Source organism: Neomonachus schauinslandi, chromosome 4 (assembly GCF_002201575.2).
Source record: "Neomonachus schauinslandi chromosome 4, ASM220157v2, whole genome shotgun sequence".
NCBI lineage: Eukaryota > Metazoa > Chordata > Mammalia > Carnivora > Phocidae > Neomonachus > Neomonachus schauinslandi.
The window spans coordinates 15,475,999-15,491,061 of NC_058406.1; the positions used below are offsets into that span (position 1 = coordinate 15,475,999).

General features: G+C 39.8%; 1 protein-coding gene across 4 annotated transcripts in view; it reads right to left on the reverse strand.

Moving 5' to 3' along the window:
* USP48 (ubiquitin specific peptidase 48) overlaps positions 1-15,063 on the reverse strand; it is a 98,023-nt gene that overhangs the window by 38,720 nt on the left and 44,240 nt on the right. For 2 of the 4 annotated variants that reach the window (XM_021684103.1, XM_044914409.1), the window contains exons 9-14: positions 13,183-13,362; positions 8,509-8,637; positions 7,113-7,262; positions 2,706-2,903; positions 1,424-1,538; positions 366-496 (exon numbers count right to left, since the gene is read on the reverse strand). In XM_021684103.1, coding sequence (XP_021539778.1) covers positions 366-496; positions 1,424-1,538; positions 2,706-2,903; positions 7,113-7,262; positions 8,509-8,637; positions 13,183-13,362 — 903 coding nt within the window. The remainder of the gene's footprint in view (positions 1-365; positions 497-1,423; positions 1,539-2,705; positions 2,904-7,112; positions 7,263-8,508; positions 8,638-13,182; positions 13,363-15,063) is intronic. The other 2 variants (XM_044914408.1, XM_044914410.1) reach the window with 2 other exon arrangements.

Consider the following 15,063-nt stretch of genomic DNA (forward strand, 5'->3'; position numbering starts at 1 on the left):
TGCTGAGCCCTTGCTCAATTTCAGTATCTTAACAATCTTGGGATGCCTGGGTGGCTCAGTTGGTTGGGCAGCTGCCTTCGGCTCAGGTCATGATCCCAGGGTCCTGGGATCAAGTCCTGCATTGGGCTCCTTGCTCGGCAAGGAGTCCGCTTCTCCCTCTGCCTGCCGATCCCCTTGCTTGTACACACTCGTGCACTCTCTCTCTGACAAATAAAATAAAATCTTAAAAAAAAACCAAAACAATCTTTTATTTGTTCTGAGACACTTGAGAGCTTCAGGTTTAATAAAAATGGCCTATGAAATTGCACGGATGGAAATTCTGTGGTACTGTCCACGACCACCAACACAGAGACTTTTCACATTACCTTTGTTCAAGGTGTTGCCGTTCATTTTCCCGTTGCTTTGGTCTACGTCACCATCTGGTTCATCTAACTGTTCAAGAGCGAGCTGGCGCCAACTGCGCAGGGAGGACTTCCCCACCCAAAATCCATCATTGCTGCAGAACAGAGACCATGTGAAATCACACAAGTAGCATTTCCTAATGGCCCCCTTCCCGTTCTTTATGTGTAAAGGTCATGAACTAAAAATGAATTACAAACATTCAAAATCTACTACTGTCCACACAATTTTTAACCCACTCCCATGTTTTGGCCATTTTCACTCTTCACTACTGAAATGCAGTTATCTCAGATTCTGTTTCCATCCCAAATCTTATCCTGCTTCCTCAATTACATTCACGCCGAACACAACACGATGGGCTACTTTCTTTCCCTTGACTACTACTCCCAAAGACATACAGCTGTGCCTTCATGCACACATACAGGTCCTCACATATATACATCCATGTCTACATACAAACACACATTTAAGGAGTCCTGAGGCTGTTCGCAGAATGATGAAAAACAGTGAACTAGGTTAATCTTTATTTGGAAAATATATAACAGAAGTTAAACCCAGATATAATAAGCTCCATAATAAATGCCATCTGAGTTTATTGGTTCCCAGGTCCAGAGGTCCACTGGGGAGTGGCACTTGACACACTCCAAGTATGCTGGGTATTTCTGCCAAGGATGCTCCCCTGGGTACCCTCTGTTAATACACTTCAGCCTCTCTAGAGGGGACACATCCACACCTGAACACATACTACCATGCTGCCTTGGTCTGGTCGGACCTCAGACCCGCACCTCTGCTTCTACTTTTCTGATGGATGGAATACAGTAGCAAAGCCTGAGTGACTTGGCTTTATTCATCTTGAACCACAATGGCAATCACTGCAAAAATCTAACCTCCCTGACGTCCACGTCATTGCCCTTCTTTCTTCGAAAAACCCTAACTCCGATTGTCTATAGATTACAAGCCATTTGGTTATAACCTCTTACAACTATTTTGGTTTATCAACAACAGTATACGCTGTGTAACATACCCCTTTACCGTCGCCTTTAGCAGATTATTAACAGTTTTATAATCTTCATTTAGTTGGCTCTTCAGACGCAACACACGACAGCGTTCTACCACACACTCCTTACACAGGGCTTTCACTAGAGGTGAGAGAGAAGAAGAGCAAATGAAGTTCATTCAAGCACAGATTACCTGTGAGCAAAGTCAGGACTTCACAGAACACAGAATTCTAAAGCAAAGTCACAAGTTTTGACAATAGGGAAAACTGGTATATATCCTAAATTATTTAGGTTGATACAGATCTCAAGACAGCAAAATTAGTATCTGCATAAAGAAAGAACAATGAGAGATGAATTGTCATAATATGGTAAAACAGCCTATGCCCTCAAGGACTTTATTCTACAAGGTTTAGATGCATATTTTACAAGACTAGAGTTAAACAATTGAGGCTCTAAGGTGGGGGGAGACAACATATCTGACAACTATAAATATGTTAATTGAGAGCTTCGTGTGAATATGAAATACTGGAACACTTCAAAGCACAGGAACCTGGGGGGGGGGGGGGGGGGGAGAACCATCAAGGGCCGATTTAAAACTCACAGTTGTAGGAATCCTATGAAATATGATTCTTTGGAAGATCTAATCACTGCTTAGTTCATTGATCATGAATCAAAAACAAATTTAGAAAGCAAAACTCCAGATGTGTACAAGAGAAGGCCTGGATCAGGCAGTTAAATGCCAGTTTTTATGCAGTAAGTTCTACACATTCAGAAAACAGCACTTAATTTAGAAAGAGGGAGGGAGGGTGATCACACAATTTTGTTTTAGCACATTCACCTGTAGATTGGAGGTGGGGCTTATGTTGCCATTAAAACGGAAAATGTTTTGAGGAGAGACAACCAGAACCAAACAGACTATGGATACTATGTCGTTATATATAGCTCTATATTCAAAGTAGAATTGAGCAGCTTCTATTCATAAGCTAAGTAACAATCTATAGTAGACGTGCAATCAACCAGACCAAGGTTCGAGTACTTGGAAGAGTACTGAACAAACTAACAAAATACTACCAGATGGTTTTCTCAAAAGAAGAAAGTTTTGTCTCCTCTGGGAGGAAAACAACAAGGAAACTCAATGAAAAGTGATGTATAATGCTACGTAACTTCTTTACTGAGCAAATCCTTTCTTTCTGCAAAGCGTACAGAACATTTGGACTGGCTGGCAGAGTCTGGGTCAGATGATCACAGAGACCATAGGGTGAGGACTTAATGAATTCCTTCGTACTCGGAGAAGACACCCCGGATTACCAGTTAGTCTTGGTCCTCCCCCGTATCGACTATAGAAAATGTCAGCTGCATATTCAGATATTCTCTTCATAATTGAGATCTTGTCAGGATGAAGCTTGTCATGGGAACACAGGCAAGCGTGATTATCAATAGGCTTGGTGGGTGTTGATTCATCCAACCACTTCTGCAGCCACTCGAGAGAGACAAATTCATAGGGCTCTGAGGAAGAAAGGAAAGGAAAGAGTCTATGTATTTTTACAGCTTTTTGACTAAGTGATACATTCATTCTCCTCAAAAGACAATGCAAACCCTGTCCAATGTTAGCAGAATCAGAAGCATCACTGTTCAGGGGAAATGTTTGAGGACCGCGACACAAAGCTCCATTTAACTACCCTCTTCTGGTTCAAGGAGCTGTGCATGACAGGGACGAGTCGGCACAGTGCCCTATGAGATCGGCTGGTATTATTAACCACATTCTACAAAAGAGGCATCCACAGAGAGAAGTGTCTTGCTTGACAGCACAGCAGAACTCTGATCAGGACACCCATGATTGTTAACTACAAAGACATGCTCCACGCCAGCTCACAAGTCACATAACCTCATTCCCTATTATGTTTATTTCATAAACGATTTTCATAAACACTTCACCAATACGTGATATACATGTGGAACTGAAAATGAAACGTCTGACTGAGTTCTAAGTTAGAGATTAACCTCATCAGCTATAACCGCACTTTTATAAGCCAGTTTCAACCACTGAACTTTTCTTCATCCAAGAGGATACTGATGTCAATTAAAACGTATTTGATTTCCCCACCCCAATCCATATCATGAGCTATTTGTCACATTATTATGTATTTCAAGAAAGTAAGCTATTTTTAAACAAATTTCAGGATGAAGTACACTAGAATTGAATTGTTACTGATTTTGAAGTTGCAAAAATTAAGACAAAACCAAACCACCTCAAACTGAATTTTCATTTGGGAAAACAGAGTCCATGAGTTCCCTAAAAGTCAAAATTAAAGACAAAGGGCCAGCTTTGATTACTTACAAAGATCTCCAGTGAGTCCCAGCATAAAACATAGAAGAAAACATACAGAGATTGAATTTACGTATTTGTATTATGTACTACTTCTGATGAGATCTGAGGGATAGACAATTCAACTCAAAGCCCATTTTGACCACTTTTATACTACAAATCTAGAAGACTACTTTCCATTTTAAGTTTAGTTTGAAACATTTCAATTTTTACAAAAACAAAATCCGGCATTGTCACATCCCGTATTTGTGCTAAGACTGTACATTGTCAACTGAGAGCCTTCTGAGTCCTCAGCCCTAATGCAGCTGCAGAGAAAGAGCTCATGACTGCAAGTTGAGACCAAGGTCTAATCCAAGTTCTGCCACCAAGAAACTGAACTTGAGCAAGTCACTTAAACTCTCTATGCTTCAGGTCTTTTATTTGTAAAATGAAGGTAATAATACCTGCCTTCTACCTACCTCACAGGGATGTTGTTGAGTGTAAAAGATAAGATAAGTGAAGCATTTTGAGCTTTTTGGAAGAAAAGAGATATAGAAAAATTAATCATACATTCACACAATATATAAAGAGGAGACCTTAACATTCAGTATAGGTAACATGGTCGTGGCACTTTACAATATATAATGGTGTGGTTCATTAAATTTAAAATACCTCCCAATTTTATTTGCCATTTATCACGTTGAAACTGCCAGGGACACAGTACACTGGGTATCTTAAGAATGCAAAGACAAATGATCTCTATCCAAGAAAGGAAAATGAAAGTTTTAGCATATCTCATCTTTTCCCAAATACAGTCCCATAGATTAAAATTTTTATTAATCTAAAGGCCATCAAAGGGAGGGAAAACAGAACTGTGACACAGAGCTACATGCAAGAATAATTTGGCAGGTGTTCTCATTTCCCTGGGAGCTGGAGAGGGGAAAAGAGCAGATTGTCACCTGCTATGGCTAACTGGAAGAATACACAGTAAGGACCCTGACCCTTTTAAGAAAAGGAATCTAGGAAAACTGCACGTGCACAAAGCACACCTGGCCAAGGGCTGTCTGCCGGGATTCAACGACCAGGGCAGCCGTGCCCGACCCGTATGACAACAATGTGGCTCAAAGGCAGTCTGTTCAAGACAACATGCTCCAATCCCCTACCAGAGTCCCACAGAAAACCTCCCAGTGACGCATATTCTGGTTTTGAGCAGTTTCATATGAATTAAATGTAAGATATGAAGATGAGAAAAACCATGTCTGATTTTATAGTAAGAGGAGGAAGAGAGCAGAGAGCAGGCCTGGAATTCTGATGTAATACCATATTATTAATTCTGCCCACTTTCTAGATTCAGGGTGCCAGTTTAGTATGCTGGAGGACCTGTGGGAGGAAGAGAGACTGTGGTCACACAGGTCTCTCTCTCTTTCATTTTCAATCTCCATTACTATAAAGAGCTGTATCAATCTCTGCCAAGACTAACCCTGAGGATCAGGGTCAAGCTCAAGTCTCAACGGTTAAAGCAGATCTACTTCTGGAAAGTTTTTACACTACAGATGCTTCTGCTCTAGACAAAGACTCATGGCAGGATCTCTATCACTTGTGATCCAGAAAACCATCTGAGCACCACCTTCTGAAGGCATGGGTCATCAACCACCAAAAAGGAATGAGAACTCTATTTGCCAAGTTGGAGATACCAAAAGGTTTAAAATCTCAGCATTTGGCAAAACAGGAAAGCACTTGTTAAAATATTTACAAAGGAAAATGTACATTTTGGTTAAAAATTACTTATAACTTTTTTTTTTAATGCCTGGATTCAAAATAAGGAATTTTCTTTTGGGGAGTTATAAAAGTCCAGGAAAGACTGTAGCATCAAAAATATTTGCAACACTCAACCTAGAGATAAAATTTAAGATTATTTAGAGAGAACTTATTTCAATACCAAGGCCAAAAGGGTTTGTGTTCCCAATGAGGCTTATATTTTAGGTAAGGGACTCTTCTTTAAATATTTTCACAAACACAGGTAGGATTTAGAATATGCATAACAAAGACTTGGATTGGCAGCACAAAACCATGGTCATCTGCTTTGGGATTTGTCAACATTTTAGCACATCATAGATTTTCTACTATGTAAGTTTAATGCAAATGGGGAAAAAATCATGAAGTTCATAATTGGTAAAAGTATTGATAAAGAGACATATTCCAAGAACATAAGAACAGGTTCTTATAGACTGAATGAAAATAGCCAAGAGAAGCGCAAGTATGTGTTAACCTGACACATCACATCTCTGGGCCACGTGGTATTAAAGAGTGGTTCAAAAACAGCATTTTACTTTAGATTCAGTTAGTCCCTTTCTCTCATCCAGTGAATGCAGGAAACTGGGAATATAGTTCAAAAAATAGATTTCTAGGTCTCAACTCTTTTGAATAAACTTAGAGATCTGCATCATATTCATTCCCGAATCATTTCCAGTAAAATTAAGGTCAGTCTAACTTTTTAGAATAATCCCAACCCTTGGGACAGAGTGAGAGTAACAGGTTACAAAGAAAGGTCAGAATCAAATAAGATGTAGTTCAGAAAGAACTTTTAAGAGCTATTCTTACAGATTTAGCAATTTGTATTCATCTTTTGTTTGAAGTTATACCAGTAATAGAAAATTAAGATATGAAAAAGACAAAACCACAAGTACAATTACACTTGAGTATTTATTTTCTAAAATTAGGATTAAACTGCCTCTTCCTTACGCAGGAATTGGGCACGGGGAATTCTGTCTATGAAATGACAAAGACAGCGTTCTCACTACTAATGGCACAGTAGCCTGGAAAAGTTGGGGTTTTCTTTCTGAGGCACTGGGTAAACTTGCATTAAACATACACAGTAAAGGGATGAGCTGGCTCATGTGGGATAATTCTTAAGAAATTAGGGGTCAGCAAAAAGCTCTCCTATTCTTAGCATAATATTTGATATTAAATTTCAGATTAGTCTAATAGTACCATAAAAAAATAGTATTCACAGAAAAAAATGCCAGTTAATACGGCCAGGGCACAAACTGTGCAGCAAGGAAACAACATAGTGAGTTGCTTCCATAGTAACCCAATCAGATCTTTTGTGAAGAACAAATTAATACCTCACAAAATAGAAACATCTGTAAGACTCATATATATGCAGAGCGCTGACCTAAACCTTGTAATTTATTAAGAGCTTCCCGTTTTTAAAAGTACATGGTAACAAAAATTCTATGGAATGCTACACATCAAATTATTGCTGGTTTACACAGTAATTTTGTAATGCCTAAGCTGGCATGAGTGGCTTATAGGACAGGGTAGGGGCAAGTTTGTTCATACACATCTGTGAACATGAAAGAAACAAGGCACATCATGGCAACAGTGCTGTCCCAGAATATCTTACAGACCAGCTCCAGCAGGTAACCTTTGGTACAGCTCCTTAACCTCTTCATGTTTAGCTTTTCCTTTGTCCACGCTTTGCTTGCGCATCTCGGCCATTTCGATACACCACTCCTCAAACTTGGAATTATCCCGATCTACCAGCTCTTGAAGAAAGGCTTTCAAAACATAAAAGACCAAAAATAACGTTTTCCTGTTTTCAAAGACACAAAACCATGCCAATCTCTGAATTATACCAAATACTGGCTAGGATTCTGGTGACAACTTCCTCCTGAGGTCTCCCTTCTTGGGAGAAACCTCCACCCTGAAGGTGAAAGTAAAACTAGTAACAGCCACTAGAATAATACTGGGTGATGCCCGACCTGGTTCTCCATGATGTCACGAGCCAACTGGAGCCATCAAATGGCTCAGAAATACCATCCAAAATTGAGAATGCCACAGAGCACAAACAGTATTAGGTAAAATGACGACTGAAGATTGCCTTCAGGCCAGTAGCAACTCTTTTTTTAAATTAAGTAGGATCTACGCCCATCACAGGGCTCAAAATCACGACTCTGAGATCAAGAGTTGCAGGCCCTACCAACTGAGCCAGCCAGGCAGCCTACAACTGCTCCTTTTAAAAAATAATCTATAAAATTAATTAGGAGTGGCTAAAACACATTTGTTTGCTTTACAAATTAAACCAAATGGCAAAAAAAAAAAAACAAAAAAAAAAACAAAAAAAACCCCCCACAAATGGCTCTTTAAATACATGTTTTGCCTACCTACAGAATTTTTTAAACTGTTTTTGCTTTTCTTTGGGAGGGGAGGGGTCAGTGCAATAGTTCTGTTAAAGGCTCCTTTATTTTGAAAACTATTTTTTTTTTCTTACAGAATTCATTTTTGGGGTGCCTGGGTGGCATAGCTGGTTAAGCGTGTGACTCCTGGTTTCAGCCAGGTCATGATCTCATGGGTTATGAAACTGAGCTCCTCGCTCAGCAGGGAGTGTGCTGGAAGATTCTCTCCCTCTGTCCCCCACTCTCTCTCAAATATTTAAGTAATCTCCACACCCAAAGTGGGGCTCAAATCCACAACACAGGATTAACTAAGCTACCCAGGTGCCCCCAAAACTCATTATTTTTATTTTATTAAGTAGGTTCCATGCCAGCAAGGAGCCCAATGTGGGGCTCGAACTCATGACCCTGAGATTAAGACCTGAGCTGAAATCGAGTCAGATGCTCAACCGAGCCACCCAGACGCCCCAAAACTCACTACTTTAAAGCAAATTTGTGATTATATCTACTTTCACCAACAAACACCATATGCAATGAACCTATCTTGATAAAGGAGTAATTTCCTGTCACTGATCTGTGAGCACGATATTCTATAGTTATTTGCCTTCTGTAATCTTGGAAAATTGCTCACCTGGTACCTGAACAGTTGTGGTGGGTTTTTCTTGAGTTTGTAGTCTATACACCAACATATATGCATTTCTAGAGCAGTGAGTTCCTTTGCCACACTTGGGTTTACGCGTCTGGGACTTAGAAGGTTCTGCTGAGGTGGAAAAATAAAAGTTAACTAAATTAGAATGCCGATGGTCAGTCCTCATGCTTTTGCAGGGGAGGGGCAGGAGGAGGGCCACAGAACACAGTTCCTACAATACACATTCAAGATATTTATTTATTATTTTTTAATTTATTTTGTAAGTAAGTTGACACCCAGTGTGGAGCCCAACACAGGACTTCAACTGATGACCCTGAAATCAAGACCTGAGTCGAGATCACGACGATGCCCAACCAACTGATCCAACCAGGCGCCCCCACACTTAAAATTCTTTAACAGGGATCTAAAACACTAAAAGGCAATACAAATTCAGCATGCTTGTTGGATGTCTGAGTATTTAAACAGGTACCCTACCCTGTTTACACCCTGTGTGCCATATTCCATTTTTAAAAGATGGTAAGTACTATTTTTCATGAAGACAAACCTAGAAGCAGAAAAGGTACTACTGCAATGAGTTTATTTTAATGTTGGTCTTAGATTATAAAAATAAATCTAGATTATTTTAGCAAACAAACTGATGGTTCCCAGGAAGGAGAGGGTAGGCGGATGGGTTAAATGGGTGGTGGGGATTAAGGAGTGCACTGGTGTGATGAGCACCAGGTGTTGGATCCAAGTGTTGAATCGCTGTAACTGTGTACCTGAAACTAAAGTAACACTAATATAACACTGTATGTTAACTGGACAATAAAAATTTAACAAAATGGCATGTTCATTAACATGAAATGCTAATGAGCATAAAGATTAGCCACTGATACCTGTGAATTCAGTAGCAAGTAGAAACATTAAGTGTTCTGAAGGTCGAGTCTATCACATGAACGTGATCTTTGAAATGGTGCTGAGTGGGGCGCCTGGGTGGCTCGGTCGGTTAAGTGTGTGCATTCGGCTCAGGTCATGATCTCCAGGTCCTGGGATCAAGTCCCGCATCGAGCTCCCTGCTCAGTGGGGAGTCTGCCTCTCCCTCTCCCCGTTTGGGCTCTCTCTGTTTCTGTGTGTGTGTGTCTCTCTCTCCCTCTCTCAAAAGAATAAATAAAATCTTAAAAAAAAACAAAAAAAATGGTGCTGAGTACCCCAGGGTAATCTTCGGCGAGGGTGGGGCGCACAACAAAAAGGTCCTGCTTAGTTCTGGGGAAATCAATGACCAGATTTTCAATTCACTATGTTCTTTTCTAAAATCAATCTGCCTCAACACTGCCGTCCCACTCATGGTCTCTGCCTGCCTCTCCTTTCTCATTTATCCTCCCATTTTATTAAAGAAAGATATAACCTCTCACCCAGAGATTTAAAAAGTTTTAGCCATGTCATTACAAGAGATGTTTACAATAAAATTTTGCTTTGTGTTTAGTTCAAAAATTTATTAACATACTTATACTGATGGATTATGTGGTGATATTTATAATTTAAAAAAAAGCTCAATCCAAAAGAACTTTTGAACTATTTAGAGATTTTATGGTTACAGAGATCTTAAGTATATTCCACTAGAAAAAAATCCCATAGGTCAATTATAATGTAAATACTACCACGGGAGAAAGGGTAAGGGTTAAAAATGTCCTGCTCTAAAGAAAGACCCATCCATGTGTCTCTGAAAAGTTAATACTATGTTACTAATTCCATTTGGACTCAACTGAAAGAGTGATGTTACTGTTTTACTATTTTTGTTAGAAATCACATTATTTGTAGCTACTTAAAATTATGATAAAAAATAACGGATTTCGGGCGGCATTGGTTAAGCGTCTGCCTTCGGCTGAGGTCGTGATCCCAGGGTCCTGGGATCGAGCCCCGCATCGGGCTCCCTGCTCCGCAGGGAGCCTGCTTCTCCCTCTCCTACTCCCTCTGCTTGTGTTCCCTCTCTCGCTGTGTCTCTCTTTCAAATAAATAAAATCTTTTTTTTTTTTTTAAGATTTTATTCATTTATTTGAAAGAGAGACACAGCGAGAGAGGGAGCACAAGCAGGGGGAGAGGGAGAGGGAGAAGCAGGCTCCCTGCGGAGCAGGGAGCCCGATGCGGGGCTCGATCCCAGGACCCTGGGATCACGACCTCAGCCGAAGGCAGACGCTTAACTGACTGAGCCACCCAGGCGCCCCAGATCTTTAAAAACAAATAGATAAAAATAACGGATTTCAAAATGTTCAAGGAGGGGCACCTGGATGGCTCAGTCAGTTAAGCAACTGATTCTTGGTTTCAGCTCAGGTCATAGTCTTAGGGTTTTGAGATTGAGCCCTGTGTTGGGCTGCATGCACAGCCTGCTTGGCATTCTCTCCCTTTTCCTCTCCCTCCCACTTTGTACCTCTCTCCATGCGCTTGCCGTGTGCACGCACACTCTCAAATAAATAAAATCTTAGTAATAAAATAAAATGTTCAGGGAACAAAAATTTGTTCAATATTCTTGTAGAGTACACAGGACAAAACGTTTGAAGACCACCATTACAGGGAATTAACAATGTCAGGAGCGTATACAGTAATGAAGAGGTTGGGCATTTCTAACTAAACATAAAGATTTAACATGTTTGATATGTTTTGAAAAAATATTTTATATATTTATGGGAGAGAGAGAGCACACATGAGGCAATAGCGGAAGGAACCCAGGGGGAGGAAGAGAGATAAGCAGACTCCACGCTGACCACAGAGCCCAATGCAGAGCTCCATCTCACAACCCTGAGATCATGACCTGAGCCGAAACCAGGAGTTGCACTCTCAATCGAATGAGCCACGCATGCGCCCCAACATGCTAGATACTTTGTGTGAGATGGAATATAAAACAATTCAAACAAGTTCATGATAGAATACCAAGGATTTTCTAATTTTGATAAAAAAGAAAACAAGAGATGAAATTTGCCATGTACACTGCATACAGCAGTGAGGTATTAAAACATTGGGATGGGATCCTGATAAGGTGGAGTCTCTTTCTCTTGACCTATTTTAAGATTTAGGACCTATCTGTATGTAGAAGATAGATAAAACAGCCTTAGCAATGCTTCTAATCCTACAATTCTAACTAAAATTAAAATAAATCAAATAAACCTCAGTAAAGAACAATTAAAGCCACATCTCAGTTTTGTTCCCAGGTTCTCGTAATATATATATATCCATATATACACACACATATATGTGTGCAAATATATATATTCATAATATATACTCCTAATATATATATATTCTTATACCTCAATATTAAAGTGGGAGTGCATAGCTCAATATCTACAAACACCTAAATGTGACTTTTTTTGTAGTTATCTTCTATTTTATCTATTTATTTTTTATTATTATTAACATATAATGTATTTGTTCCAGGGGTACAGGCCTGTGATTCATCAGTCTTACACAATTCACAGCGCTCACCACAGCACATACCCTCCCCTATGCCCATCACCCACCCACCCCATTCCTGCCACCCCCCTTCCACTCCAGCACCCATCAGTTTGTTTCCTGAGATTAAGAGCCTCTTATGGTTTGTCTCCCTCTCCTCTTGTTTCACTTCTTCCTCTCTTCCCCTATGATCCCCTGCCTTGTTTCTCAAATTCCACATATCAGTGAGATCATATGATAATTGTCTTTCTCTGACTGATTTATTTCACTTAGCATAATACCCTAAATGTGATTTAAAATAGAAATTCTCTCCAAATTACAAAACCATGGTCCCACTTAACCCAAAACATGCTCCCACCTAACCAAAAACATGTTCCCACTGAACCATCCGTGGAAAGATTCCCCATATACATCCAAAAGCTGACTCCAACAACCATGCTCCTCCCTGACACCTTGGGAAAGTGGTTTTGATTCATTAAGAAAGAACAGTGGCAGGAGACACACCTATTCCCAATCCTTTTCTCTTATTTAGACTCCATAGTCCAAACCTCACCCAAAAATGACAAACATGGTAATAAAGTGATGAGAAGCTCAGCCGAGATGGCTCCTACTAGAAGAATTATTCACTTCTGTAGGGAGTTAAGTGGGTATTCTGGTCCAAGAACATGAACGTGACAACAGCTATTCACCAAGTACTCCCAGTGGCCAACCTCATCACTACAAAACAACAAGCAGCTTACTCCCCAAAGGCATTGCTCACATTCCGGGGATGGGAAAAGATACTTAACTGGAAGGATTATACACTGTTCTCAGAGTAATGGTTCCCTGCTAGAGTTATTTCCCCAACATAAATCTCCTAACCCAAAGAAAAGGACTACAAATCCTACTATGTTAAATCTACCGTTCATCATTTTAAGATTAATACTTGCTATCCTCTCCCCTTTCATCCCCCCCTTACCCCAAATTAAACTGGTTCTTGAATATTTGCCTTCAAACTGCACTGAAACCATTACAGAAACCATCTCTGGGGAAAAAAAAAAATCTTTTTTTTTTTTTAATTCGGGCATTTCTAACAAAAGATGTTCAGAGATTTTACATGTGTTTAAGAAACGGAAATATCCTTGCTAACTGAGAACCCCATCGTCGGCCGAAAGAATTTATCAAAAAGATTTCCAGTTAAAAAAAGAAAAAAATTTATATTTTAAAAGGGCACTCACAACTTAAAGGTTTTACCTAGATCTTCCTCAATCCCTAGTTGTAATTTCTTCCCCTCCATCTTTTCTATGTCTTCATCATTAAACTTATACCATTCACCGGACTGTGGATCTTTCACGTGGGCAATGTAGTGGCCAGAATAAGCGCTCACTCCTCTGTGTATAAGGACCGCACTGAGTTCATACACATAGGACCCACCTGGAGAAAGAGAAAGGGAGAAAGTGAAAGACAGTTTGAAGAACAGTATTTCTTATATCCTGAGTCTGAACTGTAATGATTAAAATTGTTTACACATCCGATAGAATTGAAAACATGTCACCTAAAACAAGACAAAACAAAACAAAACAAATGTCACCTAAGATAAAAAAAAAAAAATCTAGTTTTACAGAGTAATGTAAACGTCTTAAGCAGCTCATTGCATTAACTCTCCATTTCCTCTGCAAAATATACAGATGGAAAGAAAGCTCTGGCATCCTGGGCACCCTGGTCAGGGTTACAAAGCTATTCTGTTGTAGACTTTGCCCCTCTGCAAACTGATGAGCTATAGTCCTACCAAGAATCAGCTGTTCGTATTCTTGTTACAAAATTATTTACACAAACTAACCAGATGGGACTGTGAAACTAAAAAGCTATTGTTTCTAGAAAAAAAAGAAGAAAAATGTTTTAGGAACAATTTGAGGTGAGCCATTAAGAAAAATTGCTGTCAAAATAGGTGTAGGCCAAGATAACTGGAAACAACCAGGAGAGAAAACATTAAAAATCTAGAATGATTCCGCACTCACATTGCTTCATAAGTATTTTTAAATTCCTATTTATTTCACTCTAAATAACCAAAAACAAGTCACAGCCAGTATATTATGCATGTGGTTTATGCAAGAGAAGACTTTACCCATACATCAAAATATCAACAAATCAATATTGACATTTTCTGATATAATTTGAAAAAAAATCTTTTAAAACAATTACAGGGAGGAAACTACATATGTACTGGAAAACATCACTTCTACACATTATTAAAAATTAGAAAGCAGGGCGCCCGGGTGGCTCAGTCGTTAAGCGTCTGCCTTCGGCTTGGGTCATGATCCCAGGGTCCTGGGATCAAGCCCCGCATCGGGCTCCCTGCTCCGCAGGAAGCCTGCTTCTCCCTCTCCCACTCCCCCCTGCTTGTGTTCCCTCTCTCACTGTGTCACTCTCTGTCAAATAAATAAATAAAATCTTTAAAAAAAAAAAATTAGAAAGCAAATAAAAAATTCATTAGCAGCCCCACAATACAGACATAACCACTATTAATACTGAAACCTGCAGGCTTTTCTAACAAATCATTAACATCTTTCTACATCATTAAATGTTCTCCTGAAATTTATCGTAATGTACCACAATATATCGAACCACTCCCGTATCGATGGTCATTTAAAGCAGAAGCATTTTATTAACGTTAAACAATAATTACTACCTTTGTGGCAGAAAAATCGTTGTAAATATCCTTGATGATTTCATCACTGTAACTTTCTTCAAACTGCAAGAAGTGAGTCGCAAGGCAGAGCCAATCACTCATTCAACAAACAAACATGCTGCACGCTTTTAGGAACACAGGGTACAGCAGCTGAGTAAAAGGACAAAGTCTCTGCATTCTTGTAGCTCACTGGGGGATTCAGTAATACAGATTAACACCTACCTAACCCACCCCAGCTCAAAGTAATTTAAAATACTAAGTAAGATACGGGCGCCTGGGTGGCTCAGTCGGTCAAGTGTCTGCCCTCAGTTCAGGTACTGGGATGGAGCCCTGCATAGGGCTTCCTGCTCAGCAGGGAGTCTGCTTCTCTCTCTCCCTCTGCCCCTCCCCACTGCTCATTCTCTCTCTCTCTCTCTCTCTCTCTCTCTCTCTCTCTCTCTCTCTCT